The 24957-nt window shown below is 38.6% G+C and overlaps 2 protein-coding genes across 2 annotated transcripts in view; both read left to right on the top strand.

Annotated features, from left to right (window-relative positions):
- Positions 1-4111: 4111 nt before the first annotated feature.
- On the top strand, positions 4112-6849 carry LOC132310234 (uncharacterized). The gene is made up of 9 exons (XM_059808434.1): positions 4112-4556; positions 4685-4871; positions 4987-5120; positions 5253-5365; positions 5485-5731; positions 5934-6089; positions 6222-6301; positions 6405-6454; positions 6640-6849. The coding sequence occupies exons 1-9, from the start codon at positions 4116-4118 to the stop codon at positions 6774-6776; spliced, it is 1545 nt and encodes a 514-aa protein (XP_059664417.1). The 5' UTR covers positions 4112-4115; the 3' UTR covers positions 6777-6849.
- A 2473-nt stretch (positions 6850-9322) lies between these two features.
- LOC132309501 (uncharacterized) overlaps positions 9323-24957 on the top strand; it is a 37885-nt gene continuing 22250 nt past the window's right edge. Inside the window, exons 1-2 of the mRNA XM_059807806.1 lie at positions 9323-9382; positions 9500-9901. Of these exons, the coding sequence (XP_059663789.1) occupies positions 9323-9382; positions 9500-9901 (462 nt within the window). The remainder of the gene's footprint in view (positions 9383-9499; positions 9902-24957) is intronic.

Raw genomic sequence — 24957 nt, 5'->3', positions numbered from 1 at the left:
ACTTCTACCCAAATGTATGCATATGCTTCTGGCTCTTTCTGTCAATGTTCGGTTCATCCGTTCTGCCACCCCATTTTGCTGTGGGGTTCCTTGCACAGTTCTTTTTAATTTGATCCCATTATCAAAATTGAACTTCTTGAACCCAGTGCCTTCATACTCACCACCATTGTCTAACCTTAACCTCTTGATTTTCAAACCTGTCTCATTCTCCACCATGGCCTTCCACTTCTTGAACACATCAAATACCTCAGATTTGTGCTTCAAAAAATAAACCCATACCTTCCTCGTGTGATTATCAATGAAAGTCATGAAATAGGATTTTTCGCCAATGGATGAAACAGTGGCTGGCCCCCAAACATCTGTGTGAACTAGCTCATGTTTCTCCTTTTTGAGATCTCTACCACTCTTCTTGAAACTGACCCTCTTCTGCTTGCCCATCATGCAACTCTCACAGAAGTCAATATCAATTGCCCGTATGCCTGGTAGTTTCCCCTTTGAGTGCATAATCTTAAGCCCCATTTCACTCATGTGACCTAATCTTTGGTGCCAAAGGTTGTGATCTTCTCTATTTTCTGCAACTGCTATAAACCCACAAGCACTGGTAGTTGTATAGAGAGTGTCAGATTTCTTACCACGTGCAATGGTCATAGCGCCTCTGGAAACTTTCCACGAGTCTCTATTAAAGGTTGAAACAAAACCTTCCTCTGATAATTGTCCCACCAAAATCAAATTCTTCCTTAAGTTAGGGATATGTCTCACATCCATCAACTTTCAAGCTGACCCATTCAACTTGATTTGTACTTCACCCTTACCAATGACGCCGCAAGGCTGATCATCACCAAGATACACCTTGCCAAGGTTACCCGATTCAAGGCTACTAAATAGCTCTTTGCTTAAGATGGCATAAAATGATACGCCAGAATCTAAAACCCATGACTCCGCCTTGCTCTCCAAAGAGCATATCAATGCATCATCTAATTCTTTTGAGATAACGTTTGCTTCAGTTTTTCTTTTAGTTCCCTTCTTTAGAAGTCTGCAATTAACGCGGTAACGACCCTTCTTTCCACAATTCCAACACTCAACATCACTGAGATCTGTGGAATTCCTGAAATTTTGAGACTGTGTACTCCATTCTTTGACTTAGATCTGCCTCTGTTTCTATTACCGTTGCCTTTTTTCTTGTTTGAACCATTGCCTCTGCTTTCAACAGTCAATGCCGAACCACTGGTGGAAACCCCTGTTGTTTGCTTTCTGATTTCTTCAGTCAGAATCGTGTTCACGACTTCATCAAACTTCAACTTGGTCGTCCCTGCAGAGCTATTGATCACTGTAACTGTGCCACTCCAACTCTCGGGTAATTGCCCTAGAATTAGCAGTGCTCGGACCTTGTCTTTGAAGTCGATATCAATAGACTCTAATTGCCCAACTATCTTGTTGAATGCATTTAGATGTTTGTTGAACTTACCACCTTCGACCATCTTCATGTTGAACAACTTCTTGATCAAGTGTACTTTGTTCGCTGCAGAAGGTTGTTCATACATACTAGAAAGGGCTGCCATGAGACATCGTCGTCTTCTCGTTCTTGATGTTGAAGGCGACTGACTTTGATAATGTCAATTTGACAGTGCCAAGAGCCTTCCTATCAAGTAATTCACAATCTGCATCCTTTGTATCCTCTGGCTTCTCACCCAAAGGTTGATACAGATTTTTATGAAACAAAAGGTTTTCTATTTCCATCTTCCAGAAAGCAAAGTTTGTGCCATCAAACTTCTCGATCATGGATGTGGATATCTTATCTTCTGATGCCATTACTCCCACTCAAACGGACAAATCTGATCGAAAGACTTTCGAAATTTCGTCAAACACCTTCTATGCCCTAGGTTCTCAACCAAAGGCTCTGATACCAGTTGTTGGAGTTGCTCTGTACAATCAACCGGTTTTGATACCAGTTGTTGTGGCGGAAACGCAAAATAACAATGCACGCTGTTCGAGAAATAATCAAGCAATCATAAAAAAAACTTAAACAAGAACAAAAGATATACATGGTTCACCCAAATCTTAAGGCTACATCCATGAAGCACACTGAACAACTTCACTATGAATAAGATAAAAAATTACAAAGAGAATTTTCTCTCAATCTCTCTCAATTGCTCCCTCTTGTGTTGGCACAAATTAATCATACAACACATATGATTTCTCTCTAATTTTCTCCACACCTAAAAATACTGATTGGGATTGATATATATAGCCCCATACAATAGAACACAAGTTGTCCAACAAGAATTGTCTTTTGTAGTGTCCAAAACCAACAAGGAAAGTAAATCACGTAGGTTTCAAAAAAAGTTAAACCGATACCAGGAATTGGCTACCGGTTCCTAATGTCCAGAGATGAATCTTCTTTGAATTGGCTACTGGTTCCCACTGGACAGTGGCTGATCAACGTTTCCTTGATTTTGGCTATCACTCAATGGAACCGGTACCATATCGCTGAACTGGTACCATATCTCTGAACCGGTTCTAACACACTAGTGGCCAAAATTAAAATCATTAGTTTCCCAAAATCTTCACGTTATCAACACGTGATCAGACTCTACCAAAAAAACACAACAATATACTAGGTTATATACTCCACTCCCCGTGCCAAAAAACATTAGGGAGGATTTAACCACGGATTTCAAAGGGGTATGGATTCTATTTTTGTGGTTGTTGACAGGTTTCCAAAGATGACGCACTTTATTCTATGTCGAAAAACCTTGGATTCCACCCACATGGCTAATCTTTCTTTCAAGAAATTGTGCGTTTATATAGAGTCCCGAAGTCTCTTACTTCAGATCGTGATGTCAAGTTCCTTAGTCATTTTTGGAGGACTTTGTGGCAGAAATTTGGTACCTCCCTGAAATACAGCAGCTCTAGTTATCCGCAAACAGATGGTCAGAGAAAAGTAGTGAACAGAATGCTGGGAAACATGATTCGGTGTATTATTTCAGGTGATAAGCCAAAACAGTAGGATACTGCTCTTCCTCATATTGATTTTGCTTTCAACAATCAACCAATTCACTGGAAAGACAGTGAAATCATCTAAAAATGGATTCGTCGAAATCATCTAAAAAAATTGGTTAGCCCGCCTATTTAACCTTTTGACCATCCAAACAGTTTCCAACATCTTCAGCTATTTGTTTTGCATCAGGAATGACAAAGCGTCACATTTTCTTTTTTAAAAAATACAAAATAATTTAATTAGGGAGATGAAATATATTTTAATTGAAAGAAAGTTATTTAATACCACGTATGAAAAAAGAAGAAGTTTTTATAAGAGATGTTTGAATATCAGAGTGACGCTTCTTCAGAAAAGAAGATAACTTGCTCAGCAAAAGAAATATATATTTATTTATTTATTTATTTATTTTAATACAGAAAATTTTCAACCATTTTATATCTTTTTTTAATTAAAAATTATTGGAATTCAAAAGTAGAAACCTTTGGGAATTCAAAAAGATTTATTAGAAATGTCAAATTGCTCAAAACATTAGAAGTTATGTAATATATATATTTTTTAAAAATTAAAATAAGTCTTTTAAAGTGCATATAAATATTGTAAAGTCAATCAACTTTTAATTGGAGTACAGATATAGAAATATATATTTTGGGTAAATAGACTTGTAGTAAAGAACTGTACAGAATATACAAACCACTTTGTAAACAAAAAGTATATCCGACGACCCAAAGGCTCATAAACATATTTCAAACAAAGGATAATTGGCCACATGCCCACAAGTATAAAATATAATATGTATATATATATATATATATATATATATATCAGACGCATTTATAGCAAGGAATACGTCATAGAAGGAATGTGACAAAAGGGAAGACCGAAAAATAAATCCAATCCCAAGATTATTTAGAATAAAAACCAATGGAAATTGCTTAAGATTTCAGCCTGAAGACTCGGTCAACATAATCTAATGATCATTTCCCTAGTGAACCAAAAAAAGTCCAATTGTAAAAATGCACATATATACAAACATATATATATAGCAGAATTTATCTTTGAAGATTCAGATGGGAGTTAAGAGACAATAATTAATTTCTCTAGCCCTATCTCAACCCAGATGTTAACAATGTCGATCTTGCTTAAACTTTTATTTCAGTTGGTTTCTTTGCTTGCTCTAATCTCCTCAACCATTGTGTCTGCAAATCCATATAATAGAGGAAGGCTCGGTCTTTCTGGAGGAATTTTCCTACAAGGTGATCAAACAAAATCAACAAAATCATCACCACACACAAATCCAGAAACCCCAAAGAAAGACTTTGAAATCTTTTTTTACAACCAAACACTTGATCACTTCAATTACAAACCTGAAAGCTATACCACTTTTCCACAAAGATATGTGATAAATACCAAATACTGGGGGGGTGCCAAGGAAAACGCGCCAATCTTCGTTTATCTTGGTGCTGAGGCGCCATTAATTAAGAATGAAACTGCTAATATGACTGGTGCGCTTCTAACCGATAGTGCCCCTCGTTTTAAAGCTCTCTTAATCTATATTGAGGTAGAGTAGCAAATCCAAGACCTGTAGCTTTATATATATATATATATATATATATATATATATATATATAGCATTAATATTAAACTGCATGCATAAATGCATGTTTGATTTGTTTGCTCATGTATCAGCATCGGTTCTATGGAAAATCAGTTCCATTCGGATCATTTGAAAATGCGATGAAAAATGCTACTCTTCGTGGTTATTTCAATTCAGCTCAAGCAATAGCAGATTATGCAACGGTTATCACATATGTCAAGGAGAAACTTTCCGCTCCCCTCTCTCCTGTTATTGTAATTGGAGGATCTTATGGAGGAAGTAAGCAAGCTAGCAAATAATAATATTAATTAACCATTAATATATTAACCCAATTACACATAACTAAGATATATATCATTCAATTATTTCTCATCCCATTCCTGAAAATTTTCAGTGCTTGCAACATGGCTTCGGCTAAGGTATCCCCATGTTGCCCTCGGAGCTCTAGCCTCATCTGCACCTGTGGTTAACTTCCATGGCCTCCTCTCATATAATGGGTATCGTACCATTGTCTCAAAGGATTACAAGGTACAATTTAATTATTGAATGAAAATAAATAAATTAAATTTTCCTATATATTGTGTTTTTTTTCTTCCTTTCAAGTTAATTAATTTGACCCTATGGCTATATAATGAAGTAACTATATATGTACTGTTGCAGGAAGTCAGTAAGAGATGTTACCGGACTATAAAAAAATCATGGTCTAAAATTGATACAGTTGCTTTAAGGCCAAATGGTCTTTCAATCCTTAGCCAGAGATTCAAGACTTGCTCGTAACTAATTATATACAATATACATATAGTCAATCCAAATTAATTATTAATTTTCTATCCACTAATTAGTTTTATAATAAATTTTATTAACAAAAATGAATATTTTCAAATTGGTTCAGGCGCATAAACGGATCGGAGGAGCTCAAGAACTACTTGCTCGAAATGTATGAAGTAGCAGCTCAATATAATGCTCCACCAAAGTATCCTGTTACTGTGATCTGTGGTGCCATTGATGCAGCATTGAAAAAAACCGATATTCTTGGCCGGATATTTGCTGGTGTCGTCGCCATTAAAAATAATCAAACTTGCTATGATACGAGGCCCGACGCAACTTATAGCGAAACAAATAAGGGGTATAATTGGCAAGTAAGTTGCATATATATATATATATATAGTAATATATAGAACAAAGTATAAACCATGAAAGAGAGTGAGGGTTTTTTACATCTGAGAATGTCTACCATAATTTTGTAAATATTATTTATTTATATATATATATATATATATATATATAACCCAAACAGACTTTAAAATTTTCTTCATTTGAATTGTTGGTTGGTTTATTCAGACATGCAGTGAGATGGTTCAACCCTTTGGAGCGGAGAGAGACACTATGTTCCAAATTGATCCTACGGACAATGTAGTTAACTTCACCAAGGATTGCATTGACACCTATGGCGTCCCACCAAGACTTCATTGGGCCACAACCTATTTTGGAGGCAAAGTATGTACTTCTGATTTGTTTGTTTTCAATTCTATTTCCAAGTGCTTCCGATTATTATTTTATACATTTTAGTTATATACTTACTAGTTACTTTTAGAAGTTTAACAAGTGCTTTTCCATGGCTCATTGTAGGATATAGGATTTGTTCTTCAAAGGTTTGCTAGCAACATAATTTTCTCCAACGGACTAAGAGATCCGTATAGTGTTGGCGGGTATTTGAAAAAAACATTTTTCTTTTTGTAATTAGTAGATAAAATTAATTAATATGTCTTAATTTAGTTGACCTAATATGCTTGTTTTCTCCTCTAATCACAGCGTGTTGAAGGACATATCAGACACTATCGTTGCCATTTCTACAATTAACGGTAGGGGAACCCTGTCAATCCAGCCAAACAATTTAGATATAAACCCCAAACAATTTACAGTGCAGTTAATCCTAGAATATATATATGTGTGTGTGTGTGTGTGTGTGAATATTCACCCAATTTACTACCAGATTAAAATTGCATTAATGTTTTAAGAGATTTACAATATCTACTTTAATATGCAGGATCTCATTGTTTAGACATAATGGGAGCAAGGCAAACTGATCCCGATTGGTTGGTCCAACAGCGACAGAGAGAACTAGATGTCATTGAAGGATGGATCAGAAAGTACTATGTTGATCTTTTGTCCTATAAAAAATAAAATAATTGTTAAGCATTATAGTATAAATAGGGATGCACTCGATGTCACTCTAGAAAATTATATAAGTGTGGTGTACAGCAAAATGATTTACCTTATGTATCTAAATAATTTTCATTCCAAGGTCATTATAAGGTTTAAAGATACCATTGTTGATAATTTTGTGGAGCATTTTACTATATGCTTCTTTTTCTTTTTCTGTTTTGTTTTTCCATTCAAACGTTAAAGAAACACATACTCGCAAAATGCCCATAAGCGCTTACTCATACTCTAAATATACAAGGAGGGCAGAGATCATTCCATGCACTAACCTAGTGGTAAATTGTCTTAAATTGGGCAAAAATACTTCCTAGTTTTAATTTAAAAACTTAATATTTTGGAACATATCATGGTAACTGGACTTCCAACAAATAAACATATCATGGTAATTAATGGTACTCACCCTGGTCAACAAAAGGTTTTGTCATTTTTTTTTTCAACTAAATCAACTACCATTCTATTATTTAATCCTAAAGATCAAAAGCATCTTTTCAAATTTGAGAAGGAAGAGTGGGTCGTTATAAATGGTATTAAGCCTAACCCAGCTAAAAGTATGGCCAATGAGAACGTTGGATCCCTAAGGGGGTGATTATGACAACCTATGGGCGATTTGATGTGAATGGGTATGAATAGGCACTGGGTGATTAGCGCTGAAAGTTGCACATTCAAACCCTTAAAATTGCATACATTAGCACCTTGGTGATGCTTTTGTAGTAAGACTTATGTTATTTTCTTGGATTTGGTTATTTTCAAGTATTCACCTCCACAAGAGGTTAATTCAGCAATAACTTCAGGCTTAATTATGACGGTGTTTTTAGGGTTCGAGGAAGATATCGATGTGTTCGGGATTGATTCAGAACTCAAGAAGGCCAACAAGACAGATTTCTGCAGTTTAAGATAGGTCCTACACTACCTACAATCGATCTCAATGCCACAAAATTTGAATTCCAGGAGTTAAAGAATTGTGAACGATCGCAAAGCGATCAATCGTAATCCATTGTGCACGATGAAAACTTCAAAAAGATCGACCGAAATCATTCTAGTAGTTGTGAAAAGTTTCTTAGGATTCTGCCAACAAAATGATCGATCATTTCCTTTGTGAGATCGATCGCAGGAGGACTAAGATCGATTGCAAACTTAGTGCGATCAATCCATTAGATACAAATCCTAATAGCTGTGAGAATTCTCAACTTTTCTCTCTACTTGCCAAATAGGGGTCGGATCTCAACCAAAGTTAGGAGAACGTACTCAAGGCCCAGTTGAAGTTGATTTAGGGTAGAATTACTCTAAATTGAAAGGAGGAAGAAGATTGGAGATAGTGGTTGGTTAGAAAAAAGAATTGGAGGCTTAGGAGAATTAAGGTGATTCTGATCAATTTTCAGTCCATGGAGATGGTATTCACCACACCGATGAAACTGTCTACCTTTTCCATGAGTAGCTAAATTATTTATTAGGGAATTGATGTAACCATATCCAAGTAATATGGTCTAATTATACTTGTTTTGGGGAAATTTTCTAGTTATGTATATTGATTGCATGGTTTAAAGAATTGATTTAGTTGTACTAAGATTGAGATTTAATGTTTATATTCAGTTTTAATTGAATCATTATCTTGTCTTAGATGAATTGATTTTATTTTAATTGAAATTAAATTACTTTTATTTTTTATGATTATGAAGTAATGATCATGCAATGGTTTTCATTGAATATGCAATGGTTTTCATTAAACAAGTTGTAGACACTAAAATTTTAGTGGACTTTGATTTGGACAAATGGACCCATTAAATATGGGCCTAATGTTTAATTAAGTTATTTAATTGGCCCAAGTTTGGTCCACTTAAATTATTTAATTAAGCCCAGTCCAGATGGTTGAATAAAAAGAATAATTATTCCTAATAAAATATATTTGGAATAATTATTTTTAAGGATAATTATCATAATATATCCAGCCCGGCCCAGTTATGATATTTTCCTTATCAGAGAGGACACGTGTCATCATCCTATGGATCCAAGAAGCTTATAAATAGAGGCCTAGAGGAAAGGAGAAGGGGTACACAAAGTCAGAATTCAGAAATTTAGAATTCCAGAGAGAAATACAGAAACTCTCATCCCCAACATCCAAACCCAAAAGCGAAGAACACTAAGCACATCAAATAGTGTCGTTCTTCATCAAATTCCACGGTGATCAACAACAAGCATAGCCAAAGACGTGCCGTTCTTCATCAAATTCCACGGTGATTCAAGATCAAACCTGTGCAGCCCTTAGATCCAACCAACCAACAGAAAAAGGAGATTTAATCAGAGAATCAGTTCTTTCTTTTTGTAAAGAATATTACAGAGGATTGTACCTCATGTTTTATAAATTAATAAAATTATATTATTTGCTCCATATTTTGTTTCTATTGCAGACTTACAAAATTTGTGTGTACAAATTTCTGGCACGCCCGGTGGGACATCCTTTGCTTCTCATCTCTTTCTCCTATCAGCAAGTTTCTTCTCTATCCGACTCTATGGCTCCCCCTAAGACTCAGACAAACAAGAAAGCCCAAAAGAACATCGCTACCACAAAGGTCGACGCCAAAGCCACCATGAAAAGTGGCACGAAGGCCAAATCAAGTGATGGAAGTACCTTGGCGGGCCCTATGACACGTAGCAAGTCCCAGGCAATGGCTTCATCCAAACATTAGCAAGACTTGGTGAAAACCAATCCTGCAAAGCCGGCAAACGTGAAAACCCAACATGTCAAGAACCCTGACGTTGTTCCAGAGGAGATTCCGCCACCAGCAGATTCACCTCATTCTATCTATGATGCTCGCTCTAGTGTCGGTTCAACCCCAGAGTCACCACGTCAGACTTCAGAGTATTCAATCACTTCAAGAAACGTTGACTCTCAGGGCCTATCATACTCAGATGTGGTCGCTGCTATGATGACTAGAGCTGCCATGGTGGAGGAACAACTAGCAACTATATCTCGTGCCATTGAGACCCTCACAAAGACTGTTGAAGAGAAAGACTTACAAATCGCTACGCTGATGAACAAATTGGAAGTTCAGACCTTCGGTGAATCACCAGTACAATCTGGGCATCCTGTATCTTCCACACCACCGCCAACTGGGAATCGTGCAACTTTCACACCACCACCGTCTAGGAATCCTACATCTTCCACAGCAATACCGACGGAGAATCTTAATTCTACCGTACAAGGTACTCACATGGAGGACCCCAAACAGACGCCGGTCACAGAACAGGTGGCTAATCAAAACTAGACACCGGTGACAGAACAGGCAGCTAGTCAAACCAATCATGCTTCTTCAGTCTCTTCATTATCTGTTGCACAATTGCAAGATATGATAATGAATACAATCCGAGCCCAATATGGAGGCGTCTCACAGAGCACTCTCATGTACTCAAAGCCTTATACAAGGAGAATCGACAGTATAAGGATGCATGTAAGATACCAACCTCCGAAGATTCAGCAATTTGACGGGAAAGGTAACCCCAAGCAACACATTGCCCATTTTGTTGAGACTTGTAACAATGCCGGAACAGAGGAGGACTTACTAGTTAAACAGTTTGCCCGCTCCCTTAAAGTTCGAGTGGTACACCGACCTAAAGTCAGAATCAATTGATAGTTGGGACCAAATGAAACGATAATTCTTGAACAGGTTCTATAGCACTCGTCGTACTGTTAGTATGATAGAGTTAACTAACACGAAGCAATGAAAGGATGAGCCTGTAGTCGACTACATTAATCGGTGGAGAGCACTCAGTCTTGACTGCAAGGACCGATTGTCAGAAATCTCTGTTGTGTAGATGTGTATGCAAGGAATGCATTGGGGACTTCTTTACATTCTGCAAGGTATAAAACCTTGCACATTTGAAGAATTGGCAACAAGTGCCCATGACATGGAGATCAGTATGAAATCCCATGAAGGCAAGAGTCCCGTGGCCATAGAACCACGCAAGGATAAGAAAGACTGGAAGAAGGGCGATAAGTCGTCAAAGACCGCTGCTAAAGATTCTATGGCTATCTCAACCACCCCAATCAAGATATCTGTTAAAGATGATAAGAAGGATGATAAAAAGCCTCACCAGTTTCAAGAGAGGGAAAGACAGCGTCCTACGTTAAAGGAGTTAGAGAAGAAGGAATACCCCTTCCCCGATTCCGATGTCCCTGGCATCTTGGAATGTTTACAAGAAAGTAAAGTTGTAACGTCTGTGTATATTTATTTGTGTGTGTGTGTGTGTGTGTAATTTAAACAAAAAAGAAAAGACAAAAGAAAAGTTAATGGGTGGGACCAACAAGCATTTAAATGGTTATGAGACCATCTTTGCTTTCTTTTTTTTTTCATTCCCGCAAGGTCATCTCTCTCGTCCAGAAACTCCTTTTTTTCTTTTTTGGTTCTAATCTTCAAGCTTTGATTCCATCTTCATTACTTGCCGGATTTAGGTGCCGTTTGAGGCAAAACGACGAGTGTGACGAGCTCTACGCGTTGATGCAAGCAATTTTCAGTTTTGAGCCTTCTTTGGAACTAGAAAATTTAGACCCATTTCTATGGTTTTGGTGCAATCTTGAGGTAGGGGCATCTTAATCCACTCTCTTCTTGTTCCATTGTGAGTTATGCTCTTTTGTTGTGCTAGACATGCTAAATTTGAGAATTAATTGCTTCAATGAGGTGTAAGTGATGTTTAGAAAAAATTCATGTCTTAGGGTTATGACTTGTCTATGTGAAAAGCATGTATAAATGATGGCTTTGTGGTGTTTTTTGTGAATCATACCTCTTTTATGTGCTAACATGCTTTACTTGGGGATTAATTGTGTTTATGATTATTTTAATGTTGTCTAGAGAAATGTATGTTTATGCACATGTGATGTATTATGTGAAAAGCTTGCCTATGTGTTGAGTTTATGTCTACAATGTGTAAACTTGCTGAAAGTGATGTATGAGACCATGCTTAATTGTATTGTGCCAAAATTTCACATTGTCATGATATTGAGATTATATGTACATTCTTGGACATGTCATTGGGATGCATGAAATGGGAGAATTTGTCTTGAAATGAAAATGAGGAATTTTTTGGGAAATGATAGTTTTTGTGAAATGGTTTTGATAAACCCGGTCGCTGCGAGGTTACCAACGGGCCGGAGGTTAATATAGCCTAGAGGGGACTAGGGAGTCGCCCTAGTGTGGTTAAGCTAGCTGGGCCCCATAATGACGCCGCGGGGTTACCAAGGGTCAGGGACACTAGCCAATCCTCCTCTCGTGTCGCGGCGGGGTTACCAAAGGGCGGGCTGTATTAACGTTTGAAAGTAATGGTTTTGAGAATGAAAATGGGGAGTGTCATTGACATGCATTGCATTTCATTGCATTGCATTGCATTGTTTATAATTGGAATTGAATTGTATGTTGTATTTGATCCCCTACGTTGTATGATCCCTATCTCCCATTGGCCTATGCTTTGCTTGAATTCACAAGGACACAAGATTTGTGTCTTAAATGTCTCTGCTGAGCTATATGCTCACCCCTATATCTATATATTTTTTTTCAGGTCTTGGAAAAAAACCAGTGGACGACAATCCACCCCAACTTTGAAAGTTGCTAGAGGAGCATTTTCCTTGTTATTTTGTAATAGACTACTCCTTTGTTCATCCCTCATTTTTTGTAAAATTCCAAAGGTGTAATGATGTAAATTTCTTTTGAAGAACCATGATCATGTAATACACTTATGATACTTGATGACATATGGGATACGAACTTGATGATATGTAACTTGTTGATGAATGGAAGGATAATCCTAGCTTGAAGCATTGTCTAGATTAGTAGGTTGTATCATTATCTTTTGTTGCCGTGAATTCGGAAATTAGTTGCATGACAGGTTAAATATGCATTTAAACAGGTTGCGGTAGGTCCATTTTTAGGGGAGGTTATGCCAAATTTTTTTAAAAAAAAAAATTCTTGGCATTAGTTTTGGGATCGTTACAAATTTGGTATCAGAGCCAAGGTTCGAAAACCTTTAGGATGACGGGTAGAGGCCTACATAGAGTCGTATGGGATGTTGTTTGTATTGTTTACTTGACTATTTGCTACGTGGTATCTTATTTAAATGAACATGCTTAACTGCCTATGTGCTTACTTGCTTACTTGTTTATGTAAAAATGTTTCTTGCATAGTCTTGTATGCCAAGTGTTGTACGGTATTAATTCTTATTGAGTCGTCCACAGTGGACCTTAGTGTCATGTTTCTGAATCGTTTTCTCGTTTTATAGCACGATGTCACGGCGTGAGGAACCTAGAGAAGTTGGCCCTAGGCCAACAAGGGGTGATATTGGTGAGAGCTCCAGCTCCAATCCAGAGGAGCTAAATGATGAGAACATGCTTCTTAGGGACTTGATTCCCCCAAGAGCTGTTCCCCCAAGAAGAGAGAATGTTGAAACACCCGTAGAAGTGGGTGAAGGTTCTGTGGCACTGGAGTTTAATCGTTTATTGCAAAATGTCGGGAGGGCAACGATTGCTGCTCAGTCGTAGTCGGCACCACAACCTACAGTTCAAGTTGAGGAGACGCCAGCTCAGAAGCGTCTCAAGATCATTAAGGGGTTTTCTCAGCTGATGCCGGTTATGTTTGAGGGCGGTGCGGACCCAATGGTAGCCGACAACTACATGGATCAAGTCGAAACTCAGTTGAACTCAATGGATGTGACAGAGGATCACTTGAAGATCATCCTAGCAACTTACAAGTTTACTATGGATGCCAAGGTTTGGTGGAAGTCGATCACTAACCAGTACAAGATTGAAGAGATGAGTTGGGACAGGTTCAAGGAACTGTTTTATGAGAAGTACTTTTCGCTTTCCAAAAGATGGGAGTTACAAGACCAGTTTCATAATCTTATTCAATGGAACATGTAAGTGGCGGAGTATAAGAACAAGTTCACCTCACTCTCCCATTTTTCTCCAGAAGTGGTGAGAGATGAAGCTAACAAGACTCGGAAGTTTGTTTCTGGTCTTAATGATCGGATGAGGCCGTTGATCACAGCACAGTTCATTAAGGTTTACTCTGAAGCAGTGGAAAGGGCTTTGATGCTGGAAGCTGATAATAAAGAGAAGGATGCAAGAAGAGAACAGTTGAAGCAAAAGAGGGGTGCAAGGCCATCTTCAGAAGGATCTTCTTAGAAAAGGAACAGGGGCGGTCCATCTCAGTTTTAGGGACAGCAGTCTGTACGATCTGCTCCTACCACTCCGTTGCCAGCTAGGTCTGATAGAAGTGCAGTTGTTTGTTTTCAGTGTCAGCAGCCCGGACATTACAAGTCCAGTTGTCCGATGAGATCGTCTTCAGTTTCGTCAGCTCCGAAGGCTTATTATGGGTGTGGCCAGCAGGGCCATTTGATTCGTGATTGTCTGAGTCAGAGAGCAGGCACCATTAGTGGCAGAGGGTCACAGTAGAGGTCATCACAATCGGCTACAGTTCAGTCAGGTTTCAGACCACCACCACCACAGCCTACTATGTCTTCACAGGGTTCACGATCAGTTAGGAGGGATACTCCTACTATGTCAGTGCAGCAGTTAGGTGTTCAGGTTGGCAGTCCTCAGGCACAGGTACCACAGGGACGTGTTTTTGCACTGGCACAGACCGATGCATCTTCTGGACCGTTAGTTCTTCGAGGTATATTTCCAGTGTTTGGTTGTTGGACCCGTGTTTTGTTTGACTCTGGTGTATCTCATTCTTTCATTTCATCATCATTTGCACTTGCATCGGGGTTAGAGGTTAGTTTCATGGATCAGGCGTTATGTGTTGATACGCCAGTTGGGGTTTCAGTGTCATTGAGCCGAGTTGTGCGGGATTGCTCCATTGTGATAGCCGAGCGGACCTTTGTGTTTGACCTTATCCTCCTGGAGATGACTAGCTTTGATGTCATTCTCGGGATAGATTGGTTGGCTTCATTTCATGCCACGATTGACTGTTACAGAGGAAGGGTTACAGTTTGCACTCCCGAGGGAGACTGTTTCTTTTTCGTGGGAGATCGGAGTGATTCCCATATTTCATCGTTTCATGGAGTTCGTGGACGAAGTCATGGTGATTACTTCTTAGCTAGCCTTATAGCCGAAGAAGATGATGTTGGGAAAGAAGTTTATCCGGCGATTGTTTATGATTTTCTGGACGTGTTTCTGGAGGATTTGACAGAGTTGCCTCCACACCGAGGAGTGGAGTTCTCTATTGATTTGATGCCAGGTACTGCACCGATTTCTATGGCACCGTATCGTATGGCACCAGTTGAATTGGAAGAATTAAGGAGGCAACTTGATGATTTGAGGATGAAAGGTTTCATCCGACCGAGTGTGTCACTGTGGGGCGCACCGGTCTTGTTTGCTAAGAAGAAAGATGGTTCTTTAAGGTTGTGCATTGATTACAGGAAGTTGAATTATGCCACCATCAAGAATAAGTATCATTTGCCAAGGATAGATGATTTGTTTGATCAATTGAGAGGAGCCAGTTGTTTCTCGAAGATTGACTTGAGGTCTGGCTATTATCAGTTGCGGGTTAGGGATGAGGATATCCCGAAGACAGCATTTCGTACACGGTATGGACACTATGAGTTCCTTGTTATGCCTTTTGGCTTGACTAATGCGCCAGCGGCATTCATGGACTTAATGAACCGCGTCTTTCACGATTACTTGGACCAGTTTGTGGTAGTTTTCGTGGATGACATTCTTGTGTATTCATGATCTCGGGAGGAGCACAAGATCCATTTAAGTATTGTTTTACAGATTTTGCGGGAGCACCGGTTGTATGCCAAATATGAGAAATGTGAGTTTTGGCTACAGGAGGTGAAGTTTTTGGGGCATGTTGTTTCAGAAGGTGGAGTATCAGTTGATCCATCAAAGGTTGAAGCAGTTTTGACTTGGGAGCGACCCAAGAATGTGTTTGAGATCCGCAGTTTCCTTGGTTTAGCGGGTTACTATCAGAGATTTGTGAAGGATTTCTCCCATTTGGCAGCTCCTATGACCCGTTTGACCCAGAAAGGGGTCAAGTTTGTTTGGAATGAGGCCTGTGATTCATCTTTTCAGGAGTTGAAGACGAGGTTGACTACGGCTCCAGTGTTAGTGATACCTGAGCGTGGCCTGGGTTATGTGATCTATTGTGATGCTTCACATGATGGTTTAGGGTGTATGTTGATGCAGGATGGCAGAGTAGTGGCTTATGGGTCTCAGCAGTTAAAGACTCACGAGTACAACTACCCTACTCATGATTTAGAATTAGCGGCAGTTGTATTTGTCTTGAAGTGTTGGAGACATTACTTGTATGGCGAGAGATTCAAGGTGTACTCGGATCATAAAAGTCTCAAGTACCTTTTCTCCCAAAAGGACTTGAACAATAGACAAAGAAGATGGGTTGAATTCTTGGAAGATTATAATTTTGACTTGCAGTATCATCCGGGCAAGGCGAATGTGGTAGCGGATGCCTTAAGCCGGAAATCTCGTGGAACTTTGGCCAGTTTAGCTATTCGGAAGTGGAAGATGCTTGAAGATCTGGCAGAGATGGGATTACAGTGTTGTGATGATGATGCTTGCAGTGAGTCGGCATTCTTATTTAGTCTTGTGGCTCAGCCTACTCTTGTTGTACGAGTGATTGAGTCACAGAGACAGGACCCGGACTTAGATGCCATCCACGCTTTGATCTCTAGTGGTGAGACAGTGAAAGATTGGGCCTTGCATGCAGATGGGGGTCTACGGTTCAGGGGTTTGTTGGTGGTTCCCACATGTTGTCGTGAGGACGTCTTACGGGAGTTTCACACTTCCCGCTTTGCAGTTCATCCAGGTGGTACCAAGATGTATCACAATTTGAGACGTCAGTATTGGTGGAACGGGATGAAAAAAGATGTTGCACAGTTTGTGGCTAAATGCCTTACCTATCAGCAGGTGAAGGCCGAGCATCAGAGACCAGCCGGTTTGTTGCAACCATTACCTGTAGCGCAATGGAAATGGGAGCATATTGCTATGGATTTTGTGACAGGTCTTCCAAGGTCACGAAGGGGCAATGAGTCCGTATGGGTCATCATTGACAGATTGACCAAGACGGCTCACTTTTTACCTATTAAGGCAATAGATGATGCAGAGAAGCTTGGTGTTCTTTATGTGAAAGAGATTGTAAGGTTGCATGGAGTTCCTATAACCATTGTGTCAGATAGGGATGCTAAGTTCACTTCGAAGTTCTGGGAAGGACTTCAAGCAGCGTTTGGTTCAGCGTTGCATCTTAGTACGGCATTCCATCCACAGACGGACGGTCAGTCGGAGCGTACTATCCAGATTTTGGAAGATATGCTTCGGGCATGTGTACTTGATTTGGGAGGTAGTTGGGAGGATCACCTTCCACTTATTGAGTTTGCCTACAACAACAGTTATCAGGCGAGTATCCAGATGGCTCCATTTGAGGCGTTGTATGGTAGACCTTGTAGGTCTCCTGTTTGTTGGACTGAGGTAGGTGAGACAGCCGCCTTAGGACCCGACATTGTACTCGAGACTACTGAGAAGATTAAGTTGATAAGATAGAGGTTACTTACAACTCAGATTCGACAGAAGAGCTATGCGGATAAGCGGAGACGATCGTTATCCTTTGAGGTGGGAGACCACGTTTTTCTACGGGTTTCTCCACGGAAGGGATTGATGAGATTCGGAAAAAGTGGCAAGTTGTCGCCACGATTTATTAGACCGTTTGAGATTTTGGACCAAGTAGGAGAGGTTGCCTATAGGCTTGCTTTACCACCACAGATGGACAGAGTTTACAATGTCTTTCATGTATCAATATTACGGAAGTACGAACCGGATCCATCTCACATTTTGAGTTGGGTAGATGTGGACATTGATGAGGATGTTTCCTACGAGGAACGACCAGTTCAGATTCTTGACACACAATAGAAGGTGTTGAGGAACAAGATGATACCAATGGTGAAAGTCCTTTGGAGACACCACGAAATCGAGGAGGCTACTTGGGAGCTTGAATAGGAGGTTCGCTCCAAGTATCCAGCGTTGTTTTATTCCTCAGGTATGTCTTGATTTCGGGGACAAAATCTTTTAAAGTTGGGGAGAATGTAACGTCTGTGTATATTTATTTGTGTGTGTGTGTGTGTGGTGTAATTTAAACAAAAAAGAAAAGACAAAAGAAAAGTTAATGGGTGGGACCAACAAGCATTTAAATGGTCATGAGACCATCTTTGCTTTCTTTTTTTTTTTCATATTCCCGCAAGGTCATCTCTCTCGTCCAGAAACTCCTTCTTTTTTTTTTCTTTTTTGGTTCCAATCTTCAAGCTTTGATTCCATCTTCATTACTTGCCGGATTTAGGTGCCGTTTGAGGCAAAACGACGAGTGTGACGAGCTCTACGCGTTGATGCAAGCAATTTCCAGTTTTGAGCCTTCTTTGGAACTTGAAAATTTAGACCCATTTCTAGGGTTTTGGTGCAATCTTGAGGTAGGGGCATCTTAATCCACTCTCTTCTTGTTCCATTGTGAGTTATGCTCTTTTGTTGTGCTAGACATGCTAAATTTGAGAATTAATTGCTTCAATGAGGTGTAAGTAATGTTTAGAAAAAATTCATGTCTTAGGGTTATGACTTGTCTATGTGAAAAACATGTATAGATGATGGCTTTGTGGTGTTTTTTGTGAATTATACCTCTTTTATGTGCTAACATGCTTTACTTGGGGATTAATTGTGTTAGTGATTATTTTAATGTTGTCTAGAGAAATGTATGTTTATGCACATGTGATGTATTATGTGAAAAGCTTGCCTATGTGTTGAGTTTATGTCTACTATGTGTAAACTTGCTGAAAGTGATGTATGAGACCATGCTTAATTGTATTGTGCCAAAATTTCACATTGTCATGATATTGAGATTATATGTACAGTCTTGGACATGTCATTGGGATGCATGAAATGGGAGAATTTGTCTTGAAATGAAAATGAGGAATTTTTGGGAAATGATAGTTTTTGTGAAATGGTTTTGATAAAACCGGTCGCTGCGGGGTTACCAACGGGCCGGAGGTTAATATAGCCTAGAGGGGACTAGGGAGTCGCCCTAGTGTGGTTGAGCTAGCTGGGCCCCATAATGACGCCGCGGGGTTACCAAGGGTCAGGGACACTAGCCAATCCTCCTCTCGTGTCGCGGCGGGGTTACCAAAGGGCGGGCTGTATTAACGTTTGAAAGTGATGGTTTTGAGAATGAAAATGGGGAGTGTCATTGACATGCATTGCATTTCATTGCATTGTATTGCATTGTTTATAATTGGAATTGAATTGTATGTTGTATTTGATCCCCTACGTTGTATGATCCCTATCTCCCATTGGCCTATGCATTGCTTGAATTCACAAGGACACAAGATTTGTGTCTTAAGTGTCTCTGCTAAGCTATATGCTCACCCCTATATCTATATATTTTTTTTCAGGTCTTGGAAAAGAACCGGTGGACGACAATGCACCCCAACTTTGAAAGTTGCTAGAGGAGCATTTTCCTTGTTATTTTGTAATAGACTACTCCTTTGTTCATCCCTCATTTTTTGTAAAATTCCAATGGTGTAATGATGTAAATTTCTTTTGAAGAACCATGATCATGTAATACACTTATGATACTTGATGACATATGGGATGTGAACTTGATGATATGTAACTTGTTGATGAATAGAAGGATAATCCTAGCTTGAAGCATTGTCTAGATTAGTAGGTTGTATCATTATCTTTTGTTGCCGTGAATTCGGAAATTAGTTGCATGACAGGTTAAATATGCATTTAAACAGGTTGCGGTAGGTCCATTTTTAGGGGAGGTTATGCCAAAAATTTTTTTAAAAAAAAAATTCTTGGCATTAGTTTTGGGATCGTTACAAAAGTTATAGAACTCCCTGAATGCAAACGCCCTCAAGAGGTGGGACGTGTCAATGATCCAAAATACTGCAAATATCATTGTATTGTTAGTCATCCAATTAAGAAGTGTTTTATCTTCAAGGAGGTGGTGATGAACCTGGCAAAACAAGGAAAAATCTTGTTGGACACAGACGAAGTTGTAACTTCAAATCATACTACTGTTACTGTGACAACCTCTGTCGAGGGGAGTGCTTGTTCTCAACTTTCAACTTCTGAGATGTATTGCACAACCATCTAGTTTGGCTCATTGGAACCAATCCCCATCTCTCTTGGCAAAGGGAGTGCACTTAACGTTTCAACCTTTGGAAGGGTCTTTCCTTAGGATGATGAAGAATGATGGACTTTGGTGACAAGAAAGAAACCACAGAAGCAACGAGCTGACATTTTTCAGACTAGTTATTCTGACAAGGGGCAAAGGAAGAAGAAACTTAGGCGAACTTTCAAATGTGAAGCTGTGGCGACTTTATGGGTGGGTGAATTTGTAACGACCCACTCCACCACATGGTATGATATTGTCCGCTTTGGGCCTGAGCCCACACGGTTTTACTCTTGGGCTTTACCCCAAAAGGCCTCATACCAATTGGAGATAACATACTTACATATAAGCACTTCACCTTTCCTCTACCCAGGCGATGTGGGACTTGTGCACCCGTAGCTCACTAGTGTGGTAGCCTGACAGTGTCTCTCACACCCGCCCACGGCACACCCACCCAAAAGGTCATCACAATCCACCCCCCTTGGAGGCCCGATGTCTTCGTCGGCACACTTCCTGCTGGGTGTTTATAATGACCCATTCCACCATATGGTATGATATTGTCCACTTTGGGCCTGAGCCCGTACGGTTTTGTGCTTGGGCTTCACCCCAAAAGGCCTCATACCAATTCGAGATGACAAGTCCACCCGTAACTCGCCAATGTGGTAGCCTGACAGTGTCTCTCACACCCGCCCACTGCACACCCGCCCAAAAGGTCATCAGTAAGCTACTACACTGGGCGAGCTACAGGTACACAATCCCACATCGCCTGGGTGTGGATAGGGAAAGTGCTATATGTATATTCAACACCCTTCTATGACACAACGCGTTTTAAAGCCGTAATAGCCGTGAACCTACCAAAATTCCAGAGTTAAGCGTGCTTAACCTGAAGTAGTACCAGTATGGGTGACCCCCCGGGAAGTCTCTGGTCCGGGGGAGCCAAAAGCGGATAATAATGGGTCTGGCTAGGGTGAGGGTTGTTACAAATGGAATCACCCAGCCAGAAGTATGGCCAACAAAGACGTTGGCCCCAAAAAGGGGTGATAGTGCGACCTTATGGACAGGTGTGTGTAAGCATGTGCAGGTGGCACTAGTAGGCTACCACACTGGGCGAGCTATAGGTGCATAATCCCACATCGCCTGGGTGTAGATGGGCAAGTGTGCTTAACCTTGAGTAATACCAGAATGGGTGACCCTAGGGAAGTCTCTGGTCTGGGGGAGCCAAAAGCGAACAATATCGTGTCTAGCTAAGTAAAGATTGTTACAGAGGCCCTTTATACATCAGGCCCTTTTTTTTTTGCCCATACCCTAAATTTGAGGCCCTTCCAAATTGGAGGCCTTAGGTGACCGCATATGTAACATTTTCCTTAGCAAAGATTTTCAACATTCTTTTCATTTTTTTTTTTTTTCTTTTCATGCTGAATTTTTTTCATTAATTTTCTTTTTCAAAAATAAGATCTATTTTTTTTAGTAATAACCTCTACAGTATTTTTAAACAATATGACCTAGTCAGCTTCACAATTATTTTTAATTAAATTTCTCAGAATTAGACTAGTGCACACCAAAAAAATAAAAAATAAAAAATAATAATAATAATAATAGAACTCAAGGGACTTATCTCTAAAATAAATAAACATAGCAAATTAACTTTCAAAAAATAGATTACACATTCAAAAACTTCATCCATTTAACAATCATGTGTCCCAATTTGTATTCATAATAATATAATGAATTTAAGAGAAATAAATATCACTCGTATAAAACAAAGAAAAACATGATCTTTTCATTCCCAATGAAAAGAAAAAATAAACAAAACCCAAATCTTAAACTACTAGATATGGTTTAATGAAAGAAGATAGACAATATATAAAGTACATTCCATGACAATAAAAATTCCTTAGGATTTTACTCAGTGAGTTTTGCACCCAATGACCTATTAGGAGCTAGTCACATAGTAAAAATTGGCACATACAACAACTTCAAATCCTCTTTTTTCACCCAAATTGTTTTAACATTTAACTTTTAAAGAGACTTTTGAGGAACATCAAGAGTAATCTTTTTCTTATTTAAATTCCTTTTAGCTTGAGATTTTCTAGATTTATTCTAATTATTTTTCTTTCTAGCGTGAAACATATTCTGTGCACAGGAATAATAACCATGAAATTCAAAAAAAAAAAAAAAAGAATATTCTATTTTTATAATAATAGTATTGACTATGTTTAGTTTTACCATAATAAGAACAATGAAACCTATTGCACACATTCTTAGCAGGCAAAGACTTAACAATAGATTTAGGCTTAGCAGCAGGCACATTCAAGTTCTTCGGTTTAACAAAAACAGTTTAACCCTTCTTACTAAATGACGCCTCAATGAAACATAATCCAGTTTTATCACATACAGATTTACCAACACTAATCATCTCATCAAACTTAATATGCCTAGAAGTAAAAGTAATCAATTTCTCTTGTAATTTTTTCAATTCATGCCCAATATAACTTAATCTAGCAATAGAGTATCTCTAGCAGATTTAACATGACATACCTTACCTTCTAGGAATTACTTTACCCTAATTAAAGACTCTAAATTTCAATTTTGTTCTCCTCAAGTACTTTCTATTTTTACGCATTCTCATTCTTCAAGGCATCTCTCTCATTCCTTAAGACATCATTCTCCTTTTTTCACAAGCTTTAGCTCCTTAGACTACTTCTTATAAGATTTTGACAGTGCCTCAAAAGCTTTTTGCAAATTGCTTTCAATTAGTTCTATATCAATTTTTTTACCATCCGAATCATAAGAACCAACGTCGCTCGATGTCACAAAGTTGGTAGAATTCTTTGCCTAAGATACAGAATCATTAGCAATATCAATATCAATATGAGCAAGAAAAGCACTAGAAACATCTTTCTTACTTTTCTAATCTTTAAATTTAGAAGGATCTCCTATACTACAATTTTTATTTTATTTTTAAGGAGCTTTCCAAATTTTTTAAAGAAAACGAGAAAATTCCTCATCAGATCTTAAATTATCAAAATGTAGGAATTTGCTGAACTAATCCACCCTCTTTCATAGGATTTTCCATGTGATCAATTCCTCCTTCCTTCAAACTTTGAATTGGTTAAGGCAAAATAAGGACTCTGTTTTTCTGAACGAAATCTCATAAGTCTTCAATATGCTTGAACTTAGATTAAATAGATAACATCTCCCTAATTTTCACTAATCCACCCTCTTTCTTATGTATGTGCTCTCAATAATAAAATCTAAAAAATCAGATTTGATTTTCTGAATTAAAATATATCTTAAAGACTCTCTCAAAATTGTTGAAAATTAAGTTCTAAAAAGTCAAGCCTGAACTTAGAGAGGAAAAGTGTATATATAGATTTTAGAAAGACCTAAAAATACTTGGAAACCAAGTCAAATTTGTGCAAACACAATCCCCTAAAATAGGATAAAAAGGAATCCCAATTGGAATAAAATTGCAATTTCCATATTAGTTCCATGGCAGTGCAACTGGTTGTGAAAAGTGCAACTAGTTCCGCATTGGTAATGCAACCAATTCCACTTTAGAAGTTTTTAATATTTTAAAAGAGAATTTCAAAAATCAAACATTGGGATTGGTTATGTATAGCACAACCGGTTCCATTTTGATAGTGAACTTTGAAAAATAGAACTTTAAAAATTTTCCTAAATGCCTAACTCCAAAACTCACCAAAGATGAAAAATAAAGTGTCATCAACAGCATACCTTCTCTAACAAGATGTTCTCATATGAATCAAAGTTGAATGCATACTGGTTGCACATATTGTTTTGCTTCCGACTTTAAGACTCAAAAATAAAACAAAAATTATAACTTGATCGGATATGTTTTGACACCGAATATTATCAATTACAAAGTTATATCTCACATAGGCAGATGCGAGGCACTGGTAAGCTCCCACACTAAGTGAGCTATAGTTGCACAATCCCACATCGTGTGGGTGTTGAAAAGGGAAGTGCTATATATGTAGGAGTTCCATCTCCAAATGGTATATGGCCTTTTGGGGTAAAACTTAAAAGCAAAACCATGCGGGCTCGGACCAAAAGGAAATAATATCATACCATATGGTGGAGTGGGTCATTACAAATGGTAATGAAGTCAGAGCCCAGTCGAAAGTTTGGCTAATGGGAACGTTGGACCTCTAAAGGGGGTTATTGTGGTAACTTATATGGGTAGGTGTGAATAGGCACTAGGCGAGTTACCACACTGGGCGAGGTATAAGTTCCACAATCCCACGTCGCCTAGGAAAGTTGAAGGTGTTATAGGTTGTACAATCTCACATCGCCTGGGTAAGATAAAGGTGAAGTGCTTATATGTACCAATTCCATCTTCAAATGGTAAAGGCCTATTAAGTAAAACCAAATAACAAAATTGTGCGGGCTTCGCCCAAAGCAGATAATATCAAACCATGTGGTAGAGTAGGTTATTACAATAGGCCTTAGTGTTTTGACTCTCAACTAGCATGCATTATTCAAATCAATGGATCCAGGGGTTAGGTTATTCTTGTGGAAGGTGTTAGGCACCCCATAAAATCCATGCTAAGTACAGTTACTTTACCTTTCATGTTGCTTGTGAGTTTTAGAGTTGTAGTAATCAAGATATTTTGTTCGATGTTACCTAAAAGCTAAACCAAATCAACAAGTGAAAAGTTCTAAGGCTTTTAATAAGCTTAGCTGGTTAGACTTGGAAATGTTTGGACTTGGGAAAGGTTTTTGAATTTTACAACTATGAACCTGAGACCTACCAGAGTTACCTAAGTATTATAGTCGTGGATGTCATGGTAAGAATCAGGTTGATCATAGTTCGATTATGGTGAGCTAAAGGCTTAAGGATGATTAGACATATAAGTTGTAATACCCCTAATTTTAAAAAGGATAGTCCTGGTATTTAATTAATTATTTAATTACATTTTTAATTGTTTAATTGTTTATTTGCCTGTTTATGTGAATTAATT

The sequence above is a fragment of the Cornus florida genome, unplaced genomic scaffold (assembly GCF_030987335.1).
Source record: "Cornus florida cultivar Cherokee Brave unplaced genomic scaffold, ASM3098733v1 CherokeeBrave_3.0.0_Hap2_Chr05, whole genome shotgun sequence".
Taxonomy (NCBI): domain Eukaryota; kingdom Viridiplantae; phylum Streptophyta; class Magnoliopsida; order Cornales; family Cornaceae; genus Cornus; species Cornus florida.
This window is presented reverse-complemented; position numbering and strand designations above follow the sequence as displayed.

Excerpts from the sequence above, each read along its gene's own strand:
- LOC132310234 (XM_059808434.1), top strand. The coding sequence starts at position 4,116 with ATGTTAACAATGTCGATCTTGCTTAAACTTTTATTTCAGTTGGTTTCT. Across the intron at positions 5,121-5,252 it reads TTGTCTCAAAGGATTACAAG|GAAGTCAGTAAGAGATGTTA; the intron begins GTACAATTTAAT and ends GTACTGTTGCAG. Across the intron at positions 6,090-6,221 it reads CAACCTATTTTGGAGGCAAA|GATATAGGATTTGTTCTTCA; the intron begins GTATGTACTTCT and ends GGCTCATTGTAG.